This window comes from Uranotaenia lowii, chromosome 1 (assembly GCF_029784155.1).
Source record: "Uranotaenia lowii strain MFRU-FL chromosome 1, ASM2978415v1, whole genome shotgun sequence".
Lineage (NCBI taxonomy): Eukaryota > Metazoa > Arthropoda > Insecta > Diptera > Culicidae > Uranotaenia > Uranotaenia lowii.
In genome coordinates this window covers 47,291,908-47,313,424 of record NC_073691.1, presented here as the reverse complement: position 1 = coordinate 47,313,424, position 21,517 = coordinate 47,291,908, and the positions used below count along the sequence as shown (strand labels likewise).

Below are 21,517 nucleotides of genomic sequence, written 5' to 3'. Positions count from 1 at the left end.
TCTATATTTTAGGTGGCTTCACCCTCCTTCTTCAATTTGTGATACTTTCTGGTCCAACACTTCTCTTGAAACTGGAAATTGGAAGCATTTTAGTGGATACAGTTGTTTCGAAATGAACAAATTTGATTATTTTTGACCACATTTTTGAACGTTTTTTTTTCGGTACCGGTTTCATAGCTTAAGAGCTTTGGAACTATCAAAAAATGGTTGTTTGAGGTTGGATTTCAATTAGTCATCACTAGGCAACACTTTCAGCTTATCGGAGAAAATTGTTTTGGACATTTCAGCGATCTACCCTTAGTTTTTCGTTTATTGAAAATTAAAAAAGCTGCTATAAGACTTGACTTCCTTGATGATCCTTAACCGTTGTTGCCGATCATGTGCTTCTCTCCAATGCTTGATTTGAACTTTGTGGACATTATTGACAGTGTTTGCATACTTATCCACCACAAAAACTCAGTAATTCTTTGAATAATCAACGGTTTTGTCAGCTATCAATTTGATATTGACGCATTTTCAAGGAAACTGTGCAAAATTATTTTTTTCTTTTTCTCTTGCATCGTACATATCTCAAAAACGCGTAAATTTTAAAATTTGAAAAAAATAGGTCGAATAGTACTTTTTACAGGCAACAAAATGTTGTCAAAAATTTGGACCTCCGATAACTAGTTAACGAGCTATTAGCAAATGAAAGTGTCCCATTTCTAAAAGAACTAAGCTTTACATAAACAAATAGTACATATTTCTGCCATAATGTCTAGATTTTGCAACTGATCGAGAAGAAAACACTCTCACATAAATTTTAATAAAAAGCCAATCAACCGTTTAATTTGAATTTCAAGTAATAGTAATAGTAGCGACTTTAAGCACTGTTGATTTTTTTCCCCAAAATTGTCGAAAGAATGTTTCGAATTCATTTTCTAAACTCATTTTGACGTACCAATGATTTAAAGCGAAACGAAGTTCGTACGGGATCAGCTAGTTTATCAATAAAAAATTATTTGATTCATAGGGTTTGAACAATTACTACCTATAGAACTGAAATCGTTTCTTGGGATAGTTTTACCATAAGAGTTGATTATTTCCACAGTTATGACAATTGAAGCGGTTTTACGAATTTGACATAAAATTTCCGAAAAATTATCGGAACTGTAATTCTAGTTTCTTGAAGATTTAAGCACGAATAAATAGCATTTGAAGAGTTGATTTTCTTTTCCATAATTTAAGGAATAGATTCAAATTATGTAAGTCTATTTTCTCTTCCATAAACATTGTCAGTATGATCAGCGTGTGCAATTAAAAGAGATGAATGGAGATTGACCAAAAATTTATGTTTGTGATTAATGAAAGCTATTATTTGAAGTGTTCCTTCATAACAATTAACAATGGGAAAGATCCATCAAAAATTTGCGTGATTTGATCTCCTATTGCAACATTTGGAATGACTTGAATTGAACCAAAAAAAAAACCACAGAGCTAACTAACAACTCCAAATCACTCAGTTACGAGTGAGTTCGATAATCTGTTTTTCGCGGCTATACGCAGATTCGTATTTTTGCTTCACAAACAGAAACCCTTAAAAAAAAAAACTAGACAAGTGCAGCCATAAATTAATGGCTCTCGGTTTGGAAGTTTGTTGGGAACTGTGATGCCTCCTAAATGAGGTCTGGGACCGAAAATGATCCAAAATTTAAAAACCAAAACTGAAAAGGTTTAAATGATAGCTAAAACAAACACAATACAATGGGGTTATTATTATTATTATATGATTATTATTAGGTTGTTAATCGCATGCTGATTATTGTTGTTGTTGTTGTGGTCTATTTTTTGGGCAGGGTGATCTGGTGATGCGCCCAAATGGCTGCTAATTTATGTGGCTACTCCGTACTAACAAATCCGATACGTGTGTGTGGGTGGGTGTGATTTGGCTATGTTTCTGATCCCCTAAATAAGGGGGTCGCTTTGGGGGGAGCAAAGTTTTACGATTACGATTACTGTTGTTGTGCGTCTGATGCTGTCAGGTGATGGTAAACCTTTCAAAGGTGTTGCGCGCAACTTTATTGTTGCCGCTCTAGATTTGTTTAGGGTGCAAAAAGGTGAAGTTTATTGTGTGTGGGTGGGTGAGAAAAAACTTAAAGAAACTCGAAAACGATGATCTACGACACAGCTATTTGTGGGCTGCTGCTTACGTCTAAGGTCAAACGTGAAGTCTCCGGCACGTGCCCCGGAACCACCGGAAGTCGCCGTCTTTTTGCGACCCCTTTGGTTGCTTCCGGTGCCTAAGCTGTTGCTGTTGTTGCTGTTGGTGTAGTCGGATGCAGATCCAGATGTGTCAGTGTCGTCGATGGTGGCCAGATCGGAACCACCGGATCCGGAATTTCGAAGCCGGATGATTCGTGGCTGCGCTAGGCGCTTGTTACGCGTGAACTGATTGTAAAGGATTAGGTGTTTCACCACAACGGATGGGGTGACGGTCGATGTTGTGTTATCTTCTGATGATGATGACGATGGGGATTTACATGATCCAGGTTAGATCATACACAAAGCACAGAATGAGTCGGTTATTTCGAACATACACACTTGTAGGGTGGCCCTTAGTTAAATGCCAAATGTTAAATGTTAAATTTTGCTGCTATGAACCCTTAACATTGATCAACATTAGACTGCCCCAAATTTGTATGGGAAATTCAAAACCTGTGAAATGTTATGCGCTGCAGGCTAAAATTGATCCTAGGCCTAGTACAAGATCTCATGCCAAATTTGGGCCAGATTGGATCACGGGAAGGGGTCGCTCAACGAGCCTGAAGTTTGTATGGGATTTTGAGACATTTTGTTCGGGAGAAACATGAAAAACCAGTTTTTCATCAATAACTTTGGTTCCCGTTGGCCGATTTCTTTCAAAAATGGGTTTTCTTAAAGCCTAAACTATGAAAAACATTTCATCCGAAGACTGAATTTCGATAAGAGTTAAGATAAAAAAAAAAACGTTTAGCTTCTGCCTTCAGTGGAGTCGGACGTATTTTTACGAGCTCGCGCACCACAGTGAAAGGTTATTGTTTTATTTTAATGAGAGATACGTTAACAAGTTTGTTGTTCCCGGGATGAGTCCTTCCCCCGGAGATCATCCGGCCAGGACCATTCCGGAATGGATGGACCCTCAAGGAGTGCATGGTAGATTGTACTACATGTTCCTGAAAGCGAGAAATGGATCTGAACTGCCGAAAAATCCATTCGTTATTGGAAGGTCGATCGAGCAGTTTGCGGGCCCAATCGAAAGTGGCTACTTTGTAAAGAACAAAAGTTGGTACGTTTTGAGAATCCGAAGCAAAGAACAAGCCCGAAAAATATTTACTCTTTCCAAGCTTCTGGATGGCACGCCAATCGAAATTGGCCGCCACCCCGAGCTAAATAGTCGTAAATTTGTGGTAAGATGCAACGAAGTCGAAGGTATGTCCGAAGAGGAACTTCTTAAAGAGTTATCGGCCCAAAAAATTATAGCTGTGAGACGGATCAAGAAGAAAACATCAGCAGGGCTCGTGGAAACACCGACACTAGTGCTAACTATTAATTCGACGGTTGTGCCGGAATTTATAAATTTCGGTTTTATACGCTTAAGGACGCGGCATTATTATCCGCAGCCCTTAATATGCCGAAACTGCTTAAAATATGGACACCCAAAAAGCAAATGTCTCTTAGAAAAAGCGTGTATAGTTTGCTCTGGAATTCACAGCAGCGAAACTTGCACCGCAAAATCAAAATTTTGTTCGAACTGCAACGGAAACCACTCTCCGCTCGACAAAAACTGCCCTGTGAACGCATACGAAACTGCCGTATTGAAAATTAAAACCGAGCAAAATATCACCCTCGACGCAGCTCGCAGATTAATTGCAACACCGAGTACGACCAGCTACGCAGAAGTTGTAAAAAATCACAATGACATCTACAACCAGCAGAAGAAAAAACAGCAGCCGAAAAAATACACCACACCGAACGAATCGAACCAACCGACAGACCAGCAACAGCAACAACAACCCCAAAAACGAATGCATCAACATCACTCGACAGAAAGCACCACACCAGTTCCAGCTCCAACAATACATTTGACCGTTTCACCGCCTCGCAAGAGATCAACCCCTCAAGCTTCGCCCATCGCCTCAGGTGACGAGGCTGAAGATGACCCACGACGAATAAACGCTACACTCATCAGCTCCGATAATCGGAATTCGACCAGTGTAATAGATCGTATCCCTTCCCCTACCCCTCCATCCACATCCAAAAACCCCTTCCAACCTCCTCTTAATTCTAAGACCAAATCAGACCCTCGGCACAGTACTACTTTTATGAAGTGAATTGCCTTAATAAATATAGTTTATGAATAAAAAAAAAAAAAAAAAAAAAAGATAAAAAAGTTATAAGGCTTCAAAAATGGGCTGATTTTTTTAAGGATGGTATTCATCACTGTTAATGAGTCGGAGCGGTCGAACATATCGTCGCCTCATTAACACTGATGAATACCACCGTTAAAAAAGTTAGCCCATTTTCGAAGCCTAATAACTTTTTTATCTTAACTCTTATCGAAATGCAGTCTTCGGATGAAATGTTTTTCATAATTTGGACTTTAAGAAAACCCTTTTTTGAAAGAAATCGACCGACGGAAACCAAAGTTATTGATGAAAAACTGGTTTTTCATGTTTCTCCCGAACAAAATGTCTTAAAATCCCATACAAACTTCAGGCTCGTTGAGCGACCCCTTCCCGTGATCCAATCTGGTCCAAATTTGGCATGAGATCTTGTACTAGGCCTAGGATCAATTTTAGCCTGCAGCGTTTAACTTTTTCAAAAGTCGGGTCATTTGGGGCACTCTAATCAACATTAACCAAAATTTTATACTGACATAATTTTCCTTACATTGGATAGCTCCCACCCAACGTTTTTTTTTTTCATTTTGGAAGACCCAAGATCTGTTGATTCACAAAACATGGAAACAAACAACAACTCAATAAAGGAATTTGTGTTTTATTCAATTTAAAGTCTGGTGATTTACCTGCTATATTAAAAACATAAACAAACTGACATAGAAATTACTAAATGTCAAGATGTGATGTTATCTCGAAAAAAATATTTTTTTTTTCAAAATCGACTTTATCGGACTTGGTTCTTTAAAAACCGTATGATTTCTACGGAATGTTTAAGAATTGGCCTGGAAAATGAATCATGAATTATTCCAACCTCAACCCTTTTTGAAGGCATTTAAGACTACGATTTTTTCATAGGGACCATTTATTTATTTTCCATCCGTGTGGTCCGAAAATGATAAAAACCTTAGAAAAATAGCATTAAAAAATTGATGGCAAATGGCACCAAGGTCGGGTCAAAACGACAAAAAACAAAAACAATTTCAAATCTGACTAATTTGAGAAAAATTTCAAAAATTGCAAAATTTTAAAAAAAGATAACAAAAATGAAAAAAAAAAACAAAATAATAGGAATGACAAAATAATAAAATATTAAAAAGATACAAATGGCCAAATAAACAAATCTCAAACTTGACGAATTCAGATTCTCAAATAATCCACAATTTCCAAACGAATGAAAAAAAAAAATGATTAAAAAAAAAAAAAGACAAAAAAAACTGACAAAAAAAGACGAAAATGGCAAAAATGACAAAAATGGCAAAATGGCAAAAAAAAAGCAAAAATAACAAAAACTGACAAAAGCGACATTGATAAAAAAACAAAAAAGATAAAAGGCAAAAAAGACGAGAATGTCAAAAATGACACCATGACTAAAATGACAAAAAAAATTTACAAAAAGACAAAAAAAGATAAAAAAGAAAAGCAAAAAAAAGACAAAAAAGACGAAAATGACGAACAAGGAAAAAAATTGAAATGAATAAAAGACGAAAAATACAAAAAAAAAAGCAAAAATGACGAACATGACACAAGAGACATAAATGTCAGGAATCACAAAAAAGACAAAAAAAGAAATAATGATAAAAAATGGTAGAAATAAAAATAATGATAAAAAAATCAAAAACTACAGAAATGGCAAAATTGGTTAAAATGACAAAAACTACAAAAATGTAAAGAAAGATAAAAGGCAAAATAGACAGAAAAAGCAAAAAAGGCAAAAAGGACGAAAACAACAAACAGTACAAAAAAAGACAAAAAGACAATTTCAGTTTTGCTTTTTTTTTATCTGTTCTATCCTTTTGCTCTTATTTGTGTCTTATTTGTCATTTTTGTCATTTTTGTCATTTTTGTCATTTTTGTCATTTTTGCCATTTTTGTCATTTTTGTCATTTTTGTCATTTATGTCATTTTTGTCATTTTTGTCATTTTTGTCATTTTTGTCATTTTTGTGATTTTTGTCATTTTTGTGATTTTTGTGATTTTTGTGATTTTTGTGATTTTTGTGATTTTTGTCATTTTTGTCATTTTTGTCATTTTTGTCATTTTTGTCATTTTTGTCATTTTTGTCATTTTTGTCATTTTTGTCATTTTTGTCATTTTTGTCATTTTTGTCATTTTTGTCATTTTTGTCATTTTTGTCATTTTTGTCATTTTTGTCATTTTTGTCATTTTTGTCATTTTTGTCATTTTTGTCATTTTTGTCATTTTTGTCATTTTTGTCATTTTTGTCATTTTTGTCATTTTTGTCATTTTTGTCATTTTTGTCATTTTTGTCATTTTTGTCATTTTTGTCATTTTTGTCATTTTTGTCATTTTTGTCATTTTTGTCATTTTTGTCATATTTGTCATTTTTGTCATATTTGTCATTTTTGTCATTTTTGTCATTTTTGTCATTTTTGTCATTTTTGTCATTTTTGTCATTTTTGTCATTTTTGTCATTTTTATCATTTTTGTCATTTTTGTCATTTTTGTCATTTTTGTCATTTTTGTCATTTTTGTCATTTTTGTCATTTTTGTCATTTTTGTCATTTTTGTCATTTTTGTCATTTTTGTCATTTTTGTCATTTTTGTCATTTTTGTCATTTTTGTCATTTTTGTCATTTTTGTCATTTTTGTCATTTTTGTCATTTTTGTCATTTTTGTCATTTTTGTCATTTTTGTCATTTTTGTCATTTTTGTCATTTTTGTCATTTTTGTCATTTTTGTCATTTTTGTCATTTTTGTCATTTTTGTCATTTTTTTCATTTTTGTCAATTTTGTGATTTTTGTCATTTTTAATAGATTTGTAATTTTTGAATTTTTTTTAATTCTTGTAATCTTGTCATTTTGATTTTTTTGTCGATTTTTTATTTTTGTCGGTTTTGATTTTTTTTTTCATTTTTTTAGTTTTGTAATTTAAAAAAATTGTCTTTTTTGTCATTTTTTGTAATTTTTTTTATCGTTGTTCCAAAATTCAAGTCAAAAAATCGTAGATGCCCTTTAAACCCGCAAATGGGTTCAATGAGTTTCGGAGCGATTTTTGATTTATTTTTCATGTCCATTTTCAAACATTCCACAGAAATCTTTCGGTTTAAAAAAAAACGACTCAATCCCAAAAAGTCGATTTTTGCTAAACAAAAATTTATTTTCCATATAACGTAAGATTTTGACGTTGTAGACATTTCTATGTCAGTTGGCAACAAAATTAAAATTTCGATTTCCAGGATAATTCCAGAGCAGTCACCCCAGCCCAAACTGTCTACACGTGCTCTTTTTTATGCCAATCTATCCCGTTAAATTTGATGATGAAAAAAAATCCAGACAAACCACCGACTGAGTAAACAGTAACTAATTTTAAACTGAATTGACGTCTTTGAAAAAGGAAAACCCAGTCTATATTTTTGATAATTCAGCAAAGTATAAAAGGAACTTCGCCGAGGCTGGCAAATCATTCACTAAAGTGTGAGCAGCTAAGATTACCCAAAGGAAAGTATCTCAAAAAAAAAAAAAATCAATCCACAATGAAATTGGTTATTGCTCTATTGTCACTGACGGTTATGTTGCTGGCGATTGATCAAGTGCATTCAGCGACCGCTGCCACACTTGTAAGTAGTACCTCCTTCTTCCAGCCCCAGAGAGATTTGAACTTACATGTCCCACCCACAAACTCATTCTACAACTTTTATCCCGTTTTAGGCTTTGACCTGTGCCGAATGCATGAGACAGGGAGCAACAAGTTGTGTCACGACAACGTTCAGAGGATACTTCGGATGTGTTGGAGTGGTATGAAGATGATACTAGTTCGTTGGAAAATTGAATTGCCAAATCACTCCCTTTTTTTTATTTTAGACTAAAATCACCGATTGTACCACTTGTGGAAAATATGCGCTGCCCTACTCTTCCGTATGCACCATTTCGAATCCCATCATTTGCAAAATTTTGCACTAATTTCTTGTGACTTGAGCCCGTGAGGTTTTTGCAATCCAGCATGATTTGATTATTGATTAAAAATTGTTAATTTGATTCATAAATTTTTGTTTTGTTTGATTCTGCAATGTTGTCAGAATCTATTATTTTAAAGAAAATTTCCACTTTTTCCATATAAGTTTAATGGTCTTTGAAGGGCGCCTTAGAATTATCCGAATGCACTAAAATTTTGTCAGTACTGTTTTATAATTGATTGGATCAATATTAAGGGTTGGGAGCAAGGATTTATTAAAGTTGGACAATAAGGGCCACCCTATTACACAGTTAAGGTTACTAAACTACGGTTAAAACTGTTAAACATCCCTAAAAAAAATACTTACTTTTGACTTTCAACCAAGTGTAGCTGGACTTCTCCCCGGCTTCGTTGCTCGCCAAACACTGGAACATGGCCGAATCCTCCATGCTGAGCCTTTTTATGACCAACGAATGATCCTCCATCACCGTATACCTATCGGTAGAAAGATCCAGTGCCTCAGCATTCCGGAACCACGTCACATACGGAATCGGTTCCCCAATAACGTCACACGGAAGCACCGTTCTCGCGCCATAATCTCCCAAAGTTTCCGTCCGGAACGGGGTAAAAAACGATGGGGGTTCCTGAACTGTGACCGAGGCCACCGAATGCACCACCGGATGTCCCCCGGTTCTCATTTGCACCTGACAGGTATACTGTCCGGTATGCGTCAAATTCACATACAACAGCGCCAGTGTCCGATTCCAGGGATCCGTGTGGGCGTAAGCCACCCCCGAATTATCAATCGGAATTCCATCTTTCAACCAAATCGTCTCCAGCTCGTGCAACGGCCTTGCATTGGCAATACACTCCAGCTGAACCGTATTCTCTCCCCGAACCACCTTCATACTTTTCGGCTCCACAACAATCTCTGGAGCCACCTCCGCATAAGCATTCCCGGTCACATTGACCCGAATGAACGCACTGATCTCTTCCCGCCCAATCTGCGTGTTGATAGCCCTCGCTCGGTACGACTTCATATCGTTCTCGTCGGCACTCAAGATAATCAGCTGATTGCTAGCCGTAACGGCGTACTTGATGTCGTAGTTCAACGGTCCGTCCTCAGTTTGCCACGTCACCGAGGGGGCCGGAACCGATTCTATCCGGGAAAGGTTCAAAATGGCCGGATAGCCCGACTGCACCGAGACGACCTGCTCCGTCAGGTCCTCGAAGACGCCCATGTCTGTGAAAAAAAAATGAAAAAAAATCATCAGTTAAATAAAGTTTAAATTTATTCACGAACTTAGTTTTAATTGGATATTATCTGGATAAAAAATGCAGAGATATTGGTTTAGGAAAAACGGCCTTTTTGTTTGAAAAAAATCCGGTTCGAAGGACCATATTTAACTCAATTTTTATGGTGTTGCTTCATTACTGAAATTGGTATTGTCATTGGGTTGAAAATTTCAGGCAAACTTACTGTTGTACCGCTTCACGAAAGTTGGCTGGTTCGCGAGTCAACATATGTAGAGTAAGCTGGGGCAAAAGTACGAGTCGGGCGAAAGTATGTTTTGAGAATATCACAAACTGCAAACAGTAAATTAAAAAAAAAACCCGGCGTGGAATGGTAATGATTTAGACTGCCTACATGCAGACATAATTTCTGTGGACGTTTAAATTGAGAATACTCCGAATAATGAGGTAAACTTTTTTTTCATAAATGACGTAATATTTAAAATAATGGCAAACATGTTCAAGTAATAAAAAATATTGTTTTCAATAGAAGTGTTAATGTGTTTATTTTATTGTTCAAAGTATACCAAAGTAAATCTGAACAAAAAGTTTTTACTTTATAAAAAAAATGCACTGGAAACATTTAGGCATATGTTTGTTTCTACAACCACCTGCTCGCCCGAAAAATTGATCAAACACAATGAAAACGGGATTTCGTAAACCTGATGAATATGGACAATAAGTGCAGATCCCGAATTGGCGCAGGATGTTTTTCTTATGTATAGAATTTGTATGCGAAGCGAACACAAAAGCTGCTACTGGAAGCAAAGATTGATATAAAATAATTTTTCATTTGACTTTATTCCGAAACGAGGAATTTTTAAATAGTCGTACTCTAATATCACATCAATCGAACTTTTAACCCAAAGGTGAGGTAAAAGTACATTCCGATACCAGTTAAAAATTTTCAATTAAAATCCGTCATTCTACAATCGTCGTAATTTTTTTTAAAAGGGAGATAAAAGTCTAACGAATCAAATGCTGTCATTGCTTTTCTGAAAAAATTACTGCGATATTGTCTAAAAGTGGAGTAGCACTAAGGTCGTACTTTTACCCAACCCTACCAAAGTTACAACATTGAGAGCTGACGTGCCGTAGACACGAATAATCCAGTTTCAGCGTGTGCTTATTGTCAACACATTGTAGACATCTCTCGGCAGTTGGCTGGTGAGCCAAAATTTGGTCCCTCGAACCGGATCGTGTGGGTGAGAAGAAACAAAACGCTCAAACCATTATCTATGACAGCGAGTTGATTGCTGCTCAGGTCTAAGTTCAAACGGTGAAGTCTCCTAAAACGCCATCAGCAGTTGATTTGGAAGCTAAAATTTGGTCCTTCGAACCGAAACGGCTCGAATATTCCAGTATCATCGTGTGCGTATTGTAAAACCATTGTAGACATCGCCCAGCTACACATCGTAAAGTTCGCAGGTTTGTGAGCCATTCTGTACGTGAAGAACGCCTTCAACAGCGTCAGTTGGACAGCGTCGTCGCGCTTCTAAATGAAGGTCCCGGCATATCTGTATAGGGTTGTGGAAAGTTACTTCCACAATCGCCAACTACAGTATATGACCGGTGAGGGCTTACAAACACAAGAGGTTCCGGCGGGTGTGCCAAAGGGGTCAATACTTCGCCCGGTACTGTGAGTTCCCATCGGGAGCTGAACTCGTTGGATTAGCGGTTGTTTTAGTCCTCTTGGAGAGAGGCTCCTCAACAGCGGAGGTACAGGTAATTGCCACAGTAGCTATCCAGGCAGTGGAAAGCTGGATGCACTCCAAGTTCCTGCGTCTAGCCCAACACAAAACCGAGATGGTGCTCATCACCAACCTGATCTCACCCCAAAAAAAGTACCATAGCAGTTAGACCGTGCGATATCGTGTCCAAATGCGCATTTAAGTACCTAAGGATGATGATCGACGACAGACTAAGTTTCACGAGTCATGTCGACTACGTGTGTAAGAAAGCGGCACGGTCGCACTTACACGGATGATGTAGAACTCCTCGGCAATCCGCAGTAGTAAGCTGAGAATGCTGGTAAGCGTGATCACGTCAATCTTGCGGTAAGGAGCAGCGGCCTGGAGGCAGGCCCCGGGAATACTATGTAACCTGCAGAGACTTAGTAGCGTTCAACGGCTGATGAACCTGCGGATTATCGGTAGATACCGGACCATCTCGTCCGAAGCCGCCTGCCTAGTGGCTTAGCTATAGGAGAATGTCTAATCCTACGACAATAAAGACACGCCCAACGTACGAGATCTCGCCAACGAGGACTCGATATCCAACTGCTGGATCGGAAGCAGTGGACTTCCATATGACGCAATTCCTGACTTGTCATGGATGCTTCATGAGTACCACTACCGGTTTTGACATGTGGCTTCGCTATATTGCCCAGATTGTGGTGACGAAGAAGAAACACCGGGACATGAGGTGTTTGCCTGTCCGAGGTTTGCGGGGGTATACCATCTGCGGGCCCGACACGACAGCACGAAACGTGGTGCAGAGGATGTGTACGGACTCACTTGGAATGCGGTCAGCGATGAGTTCACCCGGATCATGACTGCCCTGCAGATGAACTGGAGTCAACGTTGTAGGATGACTCCATCGACGGGGAGCATCTGAGTAGTGTGCGTCCAATCCCTTGATCGAAGCTACAAAGATAAGGCATCATCTTCTGCGTAGCGGAGGTCATGGGTTTGCCGCGAACGTGTGTAGGTTCTCAGGGCGGTTCTCAACGACCCAAGTTGCGGGGATAAGACTTTACCTTCTTCGCAGTGGAAATCGTTGGGAAACGGTTATTTCACGACCGGGAATATCCACGGGTAGAGTGGTTCTCGACGCCAGGTGAGCCATTCGAGTCGGAGTAGGATGACCTCTTCGTCGGGAATCATCCGAGTAGTTGTGTTAAGTCCCACGCGTGTGATGTGTTAGGCACGAGTCTAGGATAAGCTGCACTCGATAGGCACTCGACGGGCTCAAAGGTGACCTACCTCGAATCCTAGAGATAAGATGTCGGGCTTCGAGTCGTTAGAGGAGAGATCAGGTCTCGAATCTTCAGGAGAAAAGGTTGGTGTGATCAACTCCTAGTTTTTACGATAAGAGGTCGGGTCTTGAGTCGCAAACGGAGAGATAAGGCCTTTAATTAACAAGAGGAGGGGTATAAGTGGTCACCTCGAGTCATTACGAGGAGAGGTCACTAGAGGAGAGATCGGGCCTTGAACCGTGCAGAGGACAGGTCGATGAGTCGATGCGAGGAGGGGTCGGTTCTCGAGTTGTTAGAGGAGAGATCAGGCCTTGAGTCGCGAAGTGGAGATATTTAAGTAGGTATCTCGAGTCATTTCGCGGAGATGTCGGTTCACAAGTCGTTTTAGGAGAGTTCATACGTCGAACCGTAAGGATGAGAGGTTTTGCTGAAAGTGGTCTCGTTAATGAGTATTGCCTTGGAACGCATTGGCGCGAATAGACCTTCCACTATTGAAGCATTGTGTGTTAAACAGTTCGTGGTGGGAACTAGGTCTGTGGTCCCAGGTGGAGTTTAGGGAGTAGTAGGTATACACGAAGTGTATCACGAGTCTTCCCATTGTACCCATTGACCCAGAGTGGCAACCTAGGGGACGCGGTGGCTCACCGTGCCTTGGAATACAATCCGTAAACCGGGATTCAACTGGGTAATCAACTGATAAATGAAAGGCTTGTGAGCCAATATTTGGTCCTTCGAACTGGATTGTTCGGCAAACTTTGTATAGTGGTAATCGCCTATAGGTTGTATGTACATAAGGATTGTATTCGAAAAAAATGCAATGCTTTATTTTGTGAATAACCTTTGAATGCTTGGTGGAAATTGATTAATTTTTCAGGGAAGCTGTCTCTTAATTTAATGTGTAAATGTGCACATTTTTGTGACATGAAACATCGTTTTTTTAATTAAAGCTAGTTTTCGCGTAATGGCACGATTCTAGATCCATCCATTCATCCATCCGCTATTCCAATACAGTTAGTTGGTCGCGCAAGGAGAACAATTGAGTGTTTGTTTTCTATACACACCTTAAATGACTTTTTATGGGCAGTTTCTTTTTCATAGCAACCCAAATAGCCGATATCATCTTACAGTCTTCCAATGATTTGCCCAAAATAACATTCATTATAAAAATATGAAATTGGTCGATAATTTTAGGCAGGTTTGCGCACCAATAAGATACAATCAGGAGTCCTTTTTAGATGTAAATTAAGTCAAAATGTCATAATGACTACACCCTGGATTGCTAGTAACCCTTTGTCGAAAAGTTGTTTTTGAACGCTGTCCAAACTCCAGGAAGAAGCCTGTTGAAAGAAAACGCTGTTGTCCGACCTCCTTATTAGACAAAAGAAAATAAACAGCACATGAGCAATGCAAATAAGAGGGTGAGAGCTCATAAAGCTGTTTGTTTTCTTAATCACATGTGACGGAAAACGTGACTTTAACTAATTCCCGCTACTTATGACTCAGCTGTAAATGATAGAGTCATTGAGGCAAAGGATACCTTGGGTTTTCAAGATCTCGATGAAACTTCCGCTGTCAAGCTTACAGACATTTTTGAAAGTTTCAGTGAATAAAGTGGAAGAGTAATGTTTGTGCAAACCATAAAATTAATCGACAGTCATATCTGTTTCACCTAATATTTACATGTAACTTCTCTTGTATTAACACAGGTGTCAAATTCCCTTTGCTTTATAATGGTTACACGGTTAAGAGGAGTAAAAGCTCGTCTAACATCGTACTCTGATATTTCGTTATCATAAGCCCATCCTAGTTCTGGAATCCACTGGTACTGCTTCGTGCAGTGTTACTATCGCTTGTTTCAAATTTGACGTTACAGAAACTCATTATAGTTGTCTAACCAGAGCACTAACTGGTCAGTAAAAAAAAATGATAAAATACAAATATACCAAAACAAGACATGGTACGGAATGTTGTAATGTTGTATTTACTTTCCTTAGTGTTTAAATGGCCCTCTTTTGCCCAACTACATTTCTTTAGTGTATGTCTGATTTTTACAAAGTAAGTTAAAAAAGTCCTTATTTCAAATCTAGTGTGTAAAAAACCTTTAATGCTTAAAAATCCATATGTGAATAGGCTAAATGCCAACTTTGTCATTGTAAAATCGTTTATTTGCCCTCATTGTAGCATGCTGATTAGAACCTTTTCTGATCATAGTAAACTCAAATCTCCTGAATCTCGTAGTTGTGAATCATTTATGAACGATTCACTCCAGCTCATATGTATCTGTTTTTCGTTTGCTAGACAACGTTGATGTACCCTCGCCTATCTTGTTATAAGTGTATCTAATTCTAAGAATTAAGACTAAAATAACAGTCTGTCATTCTTCACCCAATGTGGTATTGAGCTTTAATGTTTTAAAATCCCAACGTGAATCAACTTTATACCATATTTAATATATCAAATTTGTTTTTTTTATCCCTTTTATTATTTTCAGTTTTCCCAAGTATATGATAAAATCTATGGAAAAAATGCTATGTTCAATTTTTCCGTTTGATAGGATAACTAGCCGCTATTAAGTCTACCTCTTTTCTGATAACGCCTGAGTCAACAGTAGCGGGAAAAATTATATCTGTCAACGTGACTTGCTATACACCATTTCTTGGGCTGGAATTTTACGTTAGTAAAACCCAGTTGGGAATCTGGTTGAAGATTGTAAAATGTGTAGGACAGTTTTACTTTATCAAAAAACTTATACCTATTAAGTTCTTGTTCTTACAGCTTGACCTCCCGATCAAAGTTCAATCCTTGATCCCTATTTTAACGAGCCCTGGTGTTCTGGGATCTCATTTCGGAGCATCTACTCAAATAGAAACCTTCGAAACAGGGATAGATAGTAGGTAATTAATCAAAAATGCATCGCCACTTACATGCCACCACGACGTCAATCTTCTCGCTGAATATCGTTCCGGCGTCGTTCTTGGCCAGACACTGATACGATCCGGCATCCTCCCTCGATGTGGTCTGTATCTTGAGATACTGACTGGTTTCGAACTCTCCCACCGGGTCGCCATTCTTCAACCACCGATACATCGGCTGCGGATAACCTGTTGATATCGAAAGAGAGAGAGAGAGAGAAAATGTTAAAGAAACATGTTAGTCTAAAAGTTTTAAAATTCTGATCACACTCATAGATTCATGGTGAGGGCACAAGTCCTCTGGTTTTGAAAAATTTATCGAATTCCATCCAACATGTATGGTTTTTGATTATCGTCCCCAAACGATCGGAATGATGAATGGTGTGCTTGCTGGTCACTGGCTTTACCTAATAAATCATTAATTTCGTATAGCACGACTTGTTGCTGTGCTGTGCAGGCACAGCAAATTAAACACTTGAAAATTATCGTCAACCCCCACCACCACTCTTTTGGTCGGTCAACAACCGCCTAGAAGTGACTTGTTTAACTTGTTAACTTGTTGCCTTTAAATCCAACCCACCCACACACACCTGTGCTCTGCACCATTTTATTGACAGTCGAAAATTGAGAGACACAACTTTGTCGTTTCCCCATAATTATAAGCTTGGCGCCTTGAATTAGGTGGGCTGGCAACAGTCCCACCCACCCACTTATTAACTTGTGAGCTGCTGGTGGTGGTGAAGGCCAGAAATTTTCCCGAAGCAGCAGAAGCATTGACACACTACTGATTAAAAATGGATCCGTTTGGTTGAGACGAGAAGGGAAATCTTTATCCAATTTACATTAAACGCCGGCTAACCACAAACTTCGAAGTTGGTGTTGCTGAAAGTTTTTTTTTTGGGAGAACCATTAAAACATCCCACTAATACCAGGAAAATGGCGAACGCTGGCAAAAGTTCTTAATTTTTCTGGGAAAGTCAATATTTTCGGTAAGATTTTTTTCATCATTTGGGTGGAGGCTGTTTGGATTTTTAATAACCGAAGCGCAAAACTTTCATCTTCCGAGATGTTTTTTCTTCTGCTCCGCATCGAAAATGGTGTAGCGAGGTCAGGATTAGTGTTCGATGGGATTTGTCAGACGGGATCCTTTTTCAATTTTTTGAGAGGATTTTTTTCCTACATTTTAGAGCGTTATTTAGGTAAAACCAGACCGTTTTTTCTGGATAAAGTCATTTCGTTAACGAACATTTACTGATTTTAACTTCTTAACTAGGTATAGCAGAATTTGAATAATATTAACATCCATTGACTGACTTTGACTAACTTTGACTCGTATTAACAACCCCTGAAAAAATCGACTAACTTAAACTGCTTTCGCCTGAAATTTACTAACTTTAACTGACTATAACTTGACTAACTTTAAAAGATTTTGACTGATTTTCAACGATTTTGACAGCGCTTGACTGCCTTTGACTGAATCTGATGGACGTTAACTGACTTCTACTTGGCTGTCTTCGGCTTATTTTGACTGGCTATGACAGGCTTTGAGTGACTGCAACTGGTTTTAACTGACTTTGACCTACATTGATTTGCATTGTTTTACTTTGACTAACTTTGAGTTACTTAGACTTAGACCACAGATAAACAGACGAGACACTCTGAAGAAAAATCAACTCGTTTTTCGCAAAGCGATAACATTGCCATCTGCTGGCGACATTGCCTACCAATCAATTAAAATTTTAAAATGAATCATGGTCAGCTATGACTATTTGGCGTTTACGCAAGAATGTAAACAACCGATTTATCATTTATATACAGATATTGGTAGATTTAGTCTTCAAAACTTAATCAGTTTTTTGCTTTTCAGGTGTGATAAAGATTGTTAAACGGCTGGTTACGAACAACAAATACATTCGAGGCCTTGAAGGAGAAGGATTCAATTTTCATAGATTCCAAGGATACAAAAATATTCAAATTTGCACTGGAATACACTTCTGAAAGTTATGAGGAGAAAAATTTTGAATGTGAATGTTCTGTGCTGCTAAGTGAAAAAGTCAGACAACATTCTGCTGTTAGAAATTTATTTCTCGAAATCAAATTCGAAAAATTCCAGTCACTATAATGATTATACATAGCGCTAGCTGATCCGACTTAGTGCCAGAACTGCAGATTCACTTCTTGTTCATAGTTCGAAAATGACTAGAAAATTAAATATATCATTTTCTCAAATCAGATCTGACTTTTTCATTTTCAGATTTAAACTTTTAAATTATAGAATAAGTTCGCGCTTAAACATAATGCCATTCAATCGGAAACGCAGAAAAAAAAACAATTTATAAGTGGGAAACGGCACACAATAAAACACGATTATCGTTCACATGAATATGTAATTTATTGAAATCAAAAGCATCTAATGATGGCAATTCACTATCTTGCTTTTCTTCATCTTCGACAACCTTCGGTCGAGGAAACCATATTTCGAGTTATTTTTTAGTTCTCAATCTCAGATTCAGCTGTAAATCTAGGCTGTTTATCCTTGTTGCTGTTAGCCTTAAAATGTTCACTCAATAGCACAAAACACACAAAGTATCAGGACAGGAGTCTCTTAAGGTTTCCAGATTCGTCACGTACTATTCTGATCTCCAGAGTCAATTGGAATCCTAGGGGGTAGGCTTCGAATGGGATCAACAATTTTGCATCCAACGATCACATTATCAACACATAATCTCAAAACTTCTTCACACACGTACGGTTTAGCGTATCTGGAAATTATAGACTTCCAAAATGTAAAAAAAAACCAACAGAAATCTCATATTTTTCTCTTTAACGAAATTTTTGCTAACTCGTAGCTACTTTGTTTATTTTGACTTGGAACATTATTGGAGACCATGGAGATGCATAGAAACAGAAGGCTACCATGATCGAGAATCTTTAATCCGATAGCAGTGTACTCTAGCGGCGACATTGCCTAGCTTCTGATGATTTTGCGAAGAATGAAATACGAGTGTCCCGTCTGTTTGTCTGTGCTTAGACTATAACTGATTTTCATCGACTTTAGCAGTTGTTGACTGCCTTTCACAGACTCCAACAAACTATGACTGTCTTGATCTTACTTTGACCACCTTTGCCTGACTTTAAATTTCTCTGACAAGTTTTGACAAACTGTTATTTACATTGACAAACTCTACTTACTTACTTACTTAATGATTCCGCGCCGATCCTCCGGTTGACAAACTCTGAAGAACTATAATACGCTGACTGACAATCTTAGACATATGTAACTTTGACAGGCTTTGACAGATTTTCACCGAATTCGACTGTCCTTGACTGACTTTGACGGACTTTTACAGACTTTTACATAATTTGGCTACCTTTGACTAACTTTGACAGATTTTGATTTTTCCTTTGACTACATTTGACTGAATCTGACGGACTTCGACTAACTTCTACTTAATTTGGCTATCTTTAATTTACTTTGACTGATTTTGACGTACTTTGACAGACTTTGATTACATTTGACTGACTCTGACGGACTTTGACTAACTTCTACTTAATTTGGCTGCCTTTTATTTACTTCGACAGACTTTGACTACAATTGACTGACTCTGACGAACTTTGACCGACTTCTACTGAATTTGGCTGCCTTTGACTTACCTTGACTGACTTTGACATATTTAGACAGACTTTGACTTTGAATACATTTGACTTAATTTGACGAACTTTGACTGACACTGTCAGACGTTGACTTACCTCCACCTTATTTGGCTGCCTTTGACTTACTCTGACTGACCTTGACAAACTTTGACAGACTTTGACTTTGACTACATTTGACTGACGCTGCCTGACTTTGACTGACTCTTACGGACTGTGACTGACATCTACTGAATTTGACTGCCTTTTCCTGTTTTTGACTGAATTTGACATACTTTAACCTTTCCTTTAACTACTGAATTTAACTGGCCTTGACTTACTTTGACTGACGTTGACAGATTTTGACAGATTTTGACCTTTCCTTTGACTACATTTGACTGACTCTGACTGACTTTGACTGACTTCTACTTAATTTGGTTGCCTTTGACATACTTTGACTGACTTTGACTACATTTGACAGATTTTGACTACTACATTTTACTGACGCTGCCTGACTTTGACTGACTCTGACGGACTTTGACTGACTTCTACTTAATTTGGCTGCATTTGACTTACTTTGACTATATTTGATTGACTTTGACGGACTTTGACTGACTTCTACTTAATTTGGCTGCCTTTGACTTACTTTGACAGACTTTGACAGACTTTGACGTTGACTACATTTGACTGACTCTGAGGGTCTTTGACTGATTATGAGGATGTTTGACTGACTCTGACGGACTAAGATTGACTTCTACTTAATTTGGCTGCCTTTGACTTACTTTGACTGACTTTGACCTAATGTGACTGACTTTGAATTTGACTACATTTGACTGACTCTGATGGACTTTGACTGACTTCTACTGAATTGGGCTGCCTTTAACTTACTGTGATGGACTTTGACATACTTTGACAGACTTTTAAAATTATGACAGATGTCGGTTGGATGTGACAGGCAGTCGACTACTGTCAAAGTCGAGGTAAATCAGTCAAAGTCTCTCAAAATTTGTCAAAGTTTGTTATAGTAAGTCAAAGTTAGTAAAAGTCGCTCATGAGCAGTTTCAGTTAGTCTACTTCTAATAATTGAAAATGCCTATGACGAACTTTAACAAAGTTTGACACAATTTGACAATGTTTTCCTGAATCTGAAAAATTTTGACTGATTTAGATTAACTTTTATTTACTTTCACTGATTTAGACTGTTTTGAACCTGACTCTGACTAATTTGAACTGTCTTTTTCTCATTTTGATCACCATTAACTGACTTTGACTTGCTTGACGGTCTTCAACTGTCTCCACTTTGAAAAAATTGGGAATGGAAGTTCAAAATTCGAGTTCAGAAATTACGCTTTAAATTCTAGTTCTGAATAACTACACAAAGCTCTAAATTCTAGTTCGGCATTTGAATTCCGAATTCGTATTGAAAAAAAAAATATGTTGAAGATTTGAGTTTAGTGGTAAAAATTTTAGTTAAACATTCGAACTCAAAAGTTGACTTAAGAATTTCAGTTGAAAAATTAGGTGTCTTCAAAAACTTTGGCTGACTTTGGAGTGGGAGCTCAAACTTCAAGTTAAGAATTCACATTTAAAAATTGTGTTAAAAACTTCGAGTTTTGTGAACAAATTTTCGGTTCAAAATTCAAACTTAAAAATTTAGTTCAGAATAAGATAAAAAAAAATAAAGTTCGAATTAAGATTCCGATTTCGGAATCTGTATTCAAAATTCAAAGTTCAGAATTCGTATTTGAAATGATTTCGTTTTAGAAAATTGGGTTTTTAAAATTGCTTGAAAACACCAGTCAACCAGATAAACAGGATGTGTTTCCGAAATGTTTCCGGGATTTTTAGCTCTCTCGATTGGGTGCCAAGGTAATCACTCCCTGGAATAAAGCTGGAACTTTCTTTAGACCGAAGGGTAGTTTGAGGAAGTCTTAAACCGAATTGGAAATAAAACAATTTGGCTGTTTTTTCATCTTTTCCAGCATTTCATGATGCTTTTACCTGTTTATAGTCTTGAATCTCTATTGTCCGCAGAGGATCAGAGTAGAAATTCGTATGATGTTTAGATATCACTCGTTGTACCAAAGCTGGAGAATTTTTCACACCCAACTACTAATTTCAAATTCATGTTAAAACGTGACCAAGATTTCTCGATTTTGATAGAATTTCATAATGTTTTTCGTAATTTTGGCTTATTTTTTACGTTTAAAGGTGTAATTGACCTTACAAAGCTAAAGCAAAGAAGCGTGGCTAGTTATCTCTTATTCGAACAACGCAGGGACGTTTTCTAAACCAAACGATATTTCTGAATATATTTAAAAAAATCAAAATTCAAGTTCGGAATTCCAATTTAAAATTTGTGTTGAAATTTCGA

At 37.6% G+C, this 21,517-nt stretch overlaps 1 protein-coding gene across 8 annotated transcripts in view; it reads right to left on the bottom strand.

The window, feature by feature from the left end:
• LOC129750125 (protein sidekick) overlaps nucleotides 1-15,697 on the bottom strand; it is a 59,972-nt gene extending 44,275 nt beyond the window's left edge. For all 8 annotated transcript variants that reach the window (XM_055745365.1, XM_055745373.1, XM_055745393.1 and 5 more), the window contains exons 1-3: nucleotides 15,526-15,697; nucleotides 8,699-9,574; nucleotides 2,190-2,492 (exon numbers count right to left, since the gene is read on the bottom strand). In XM_055745365.1, the coding sequence (XP_055601340.1) occupies nucleotides 2,190-2,492; nucleotides 8,699-9,574; nucleotides 15,526-15,688 (1,342 nt within the window). In that variant the 5' untranslated portion in view covers nucleotides 15,689-15,697. The remainder of the gene's footprint in view (nucleotides 1-2,189; nucleotides 2,493-8,698; nucleotides 9,575-15,525) is intronic.
• Nucleotides 15,698-21,517: the final 5,820 nt, after the last annotated feature.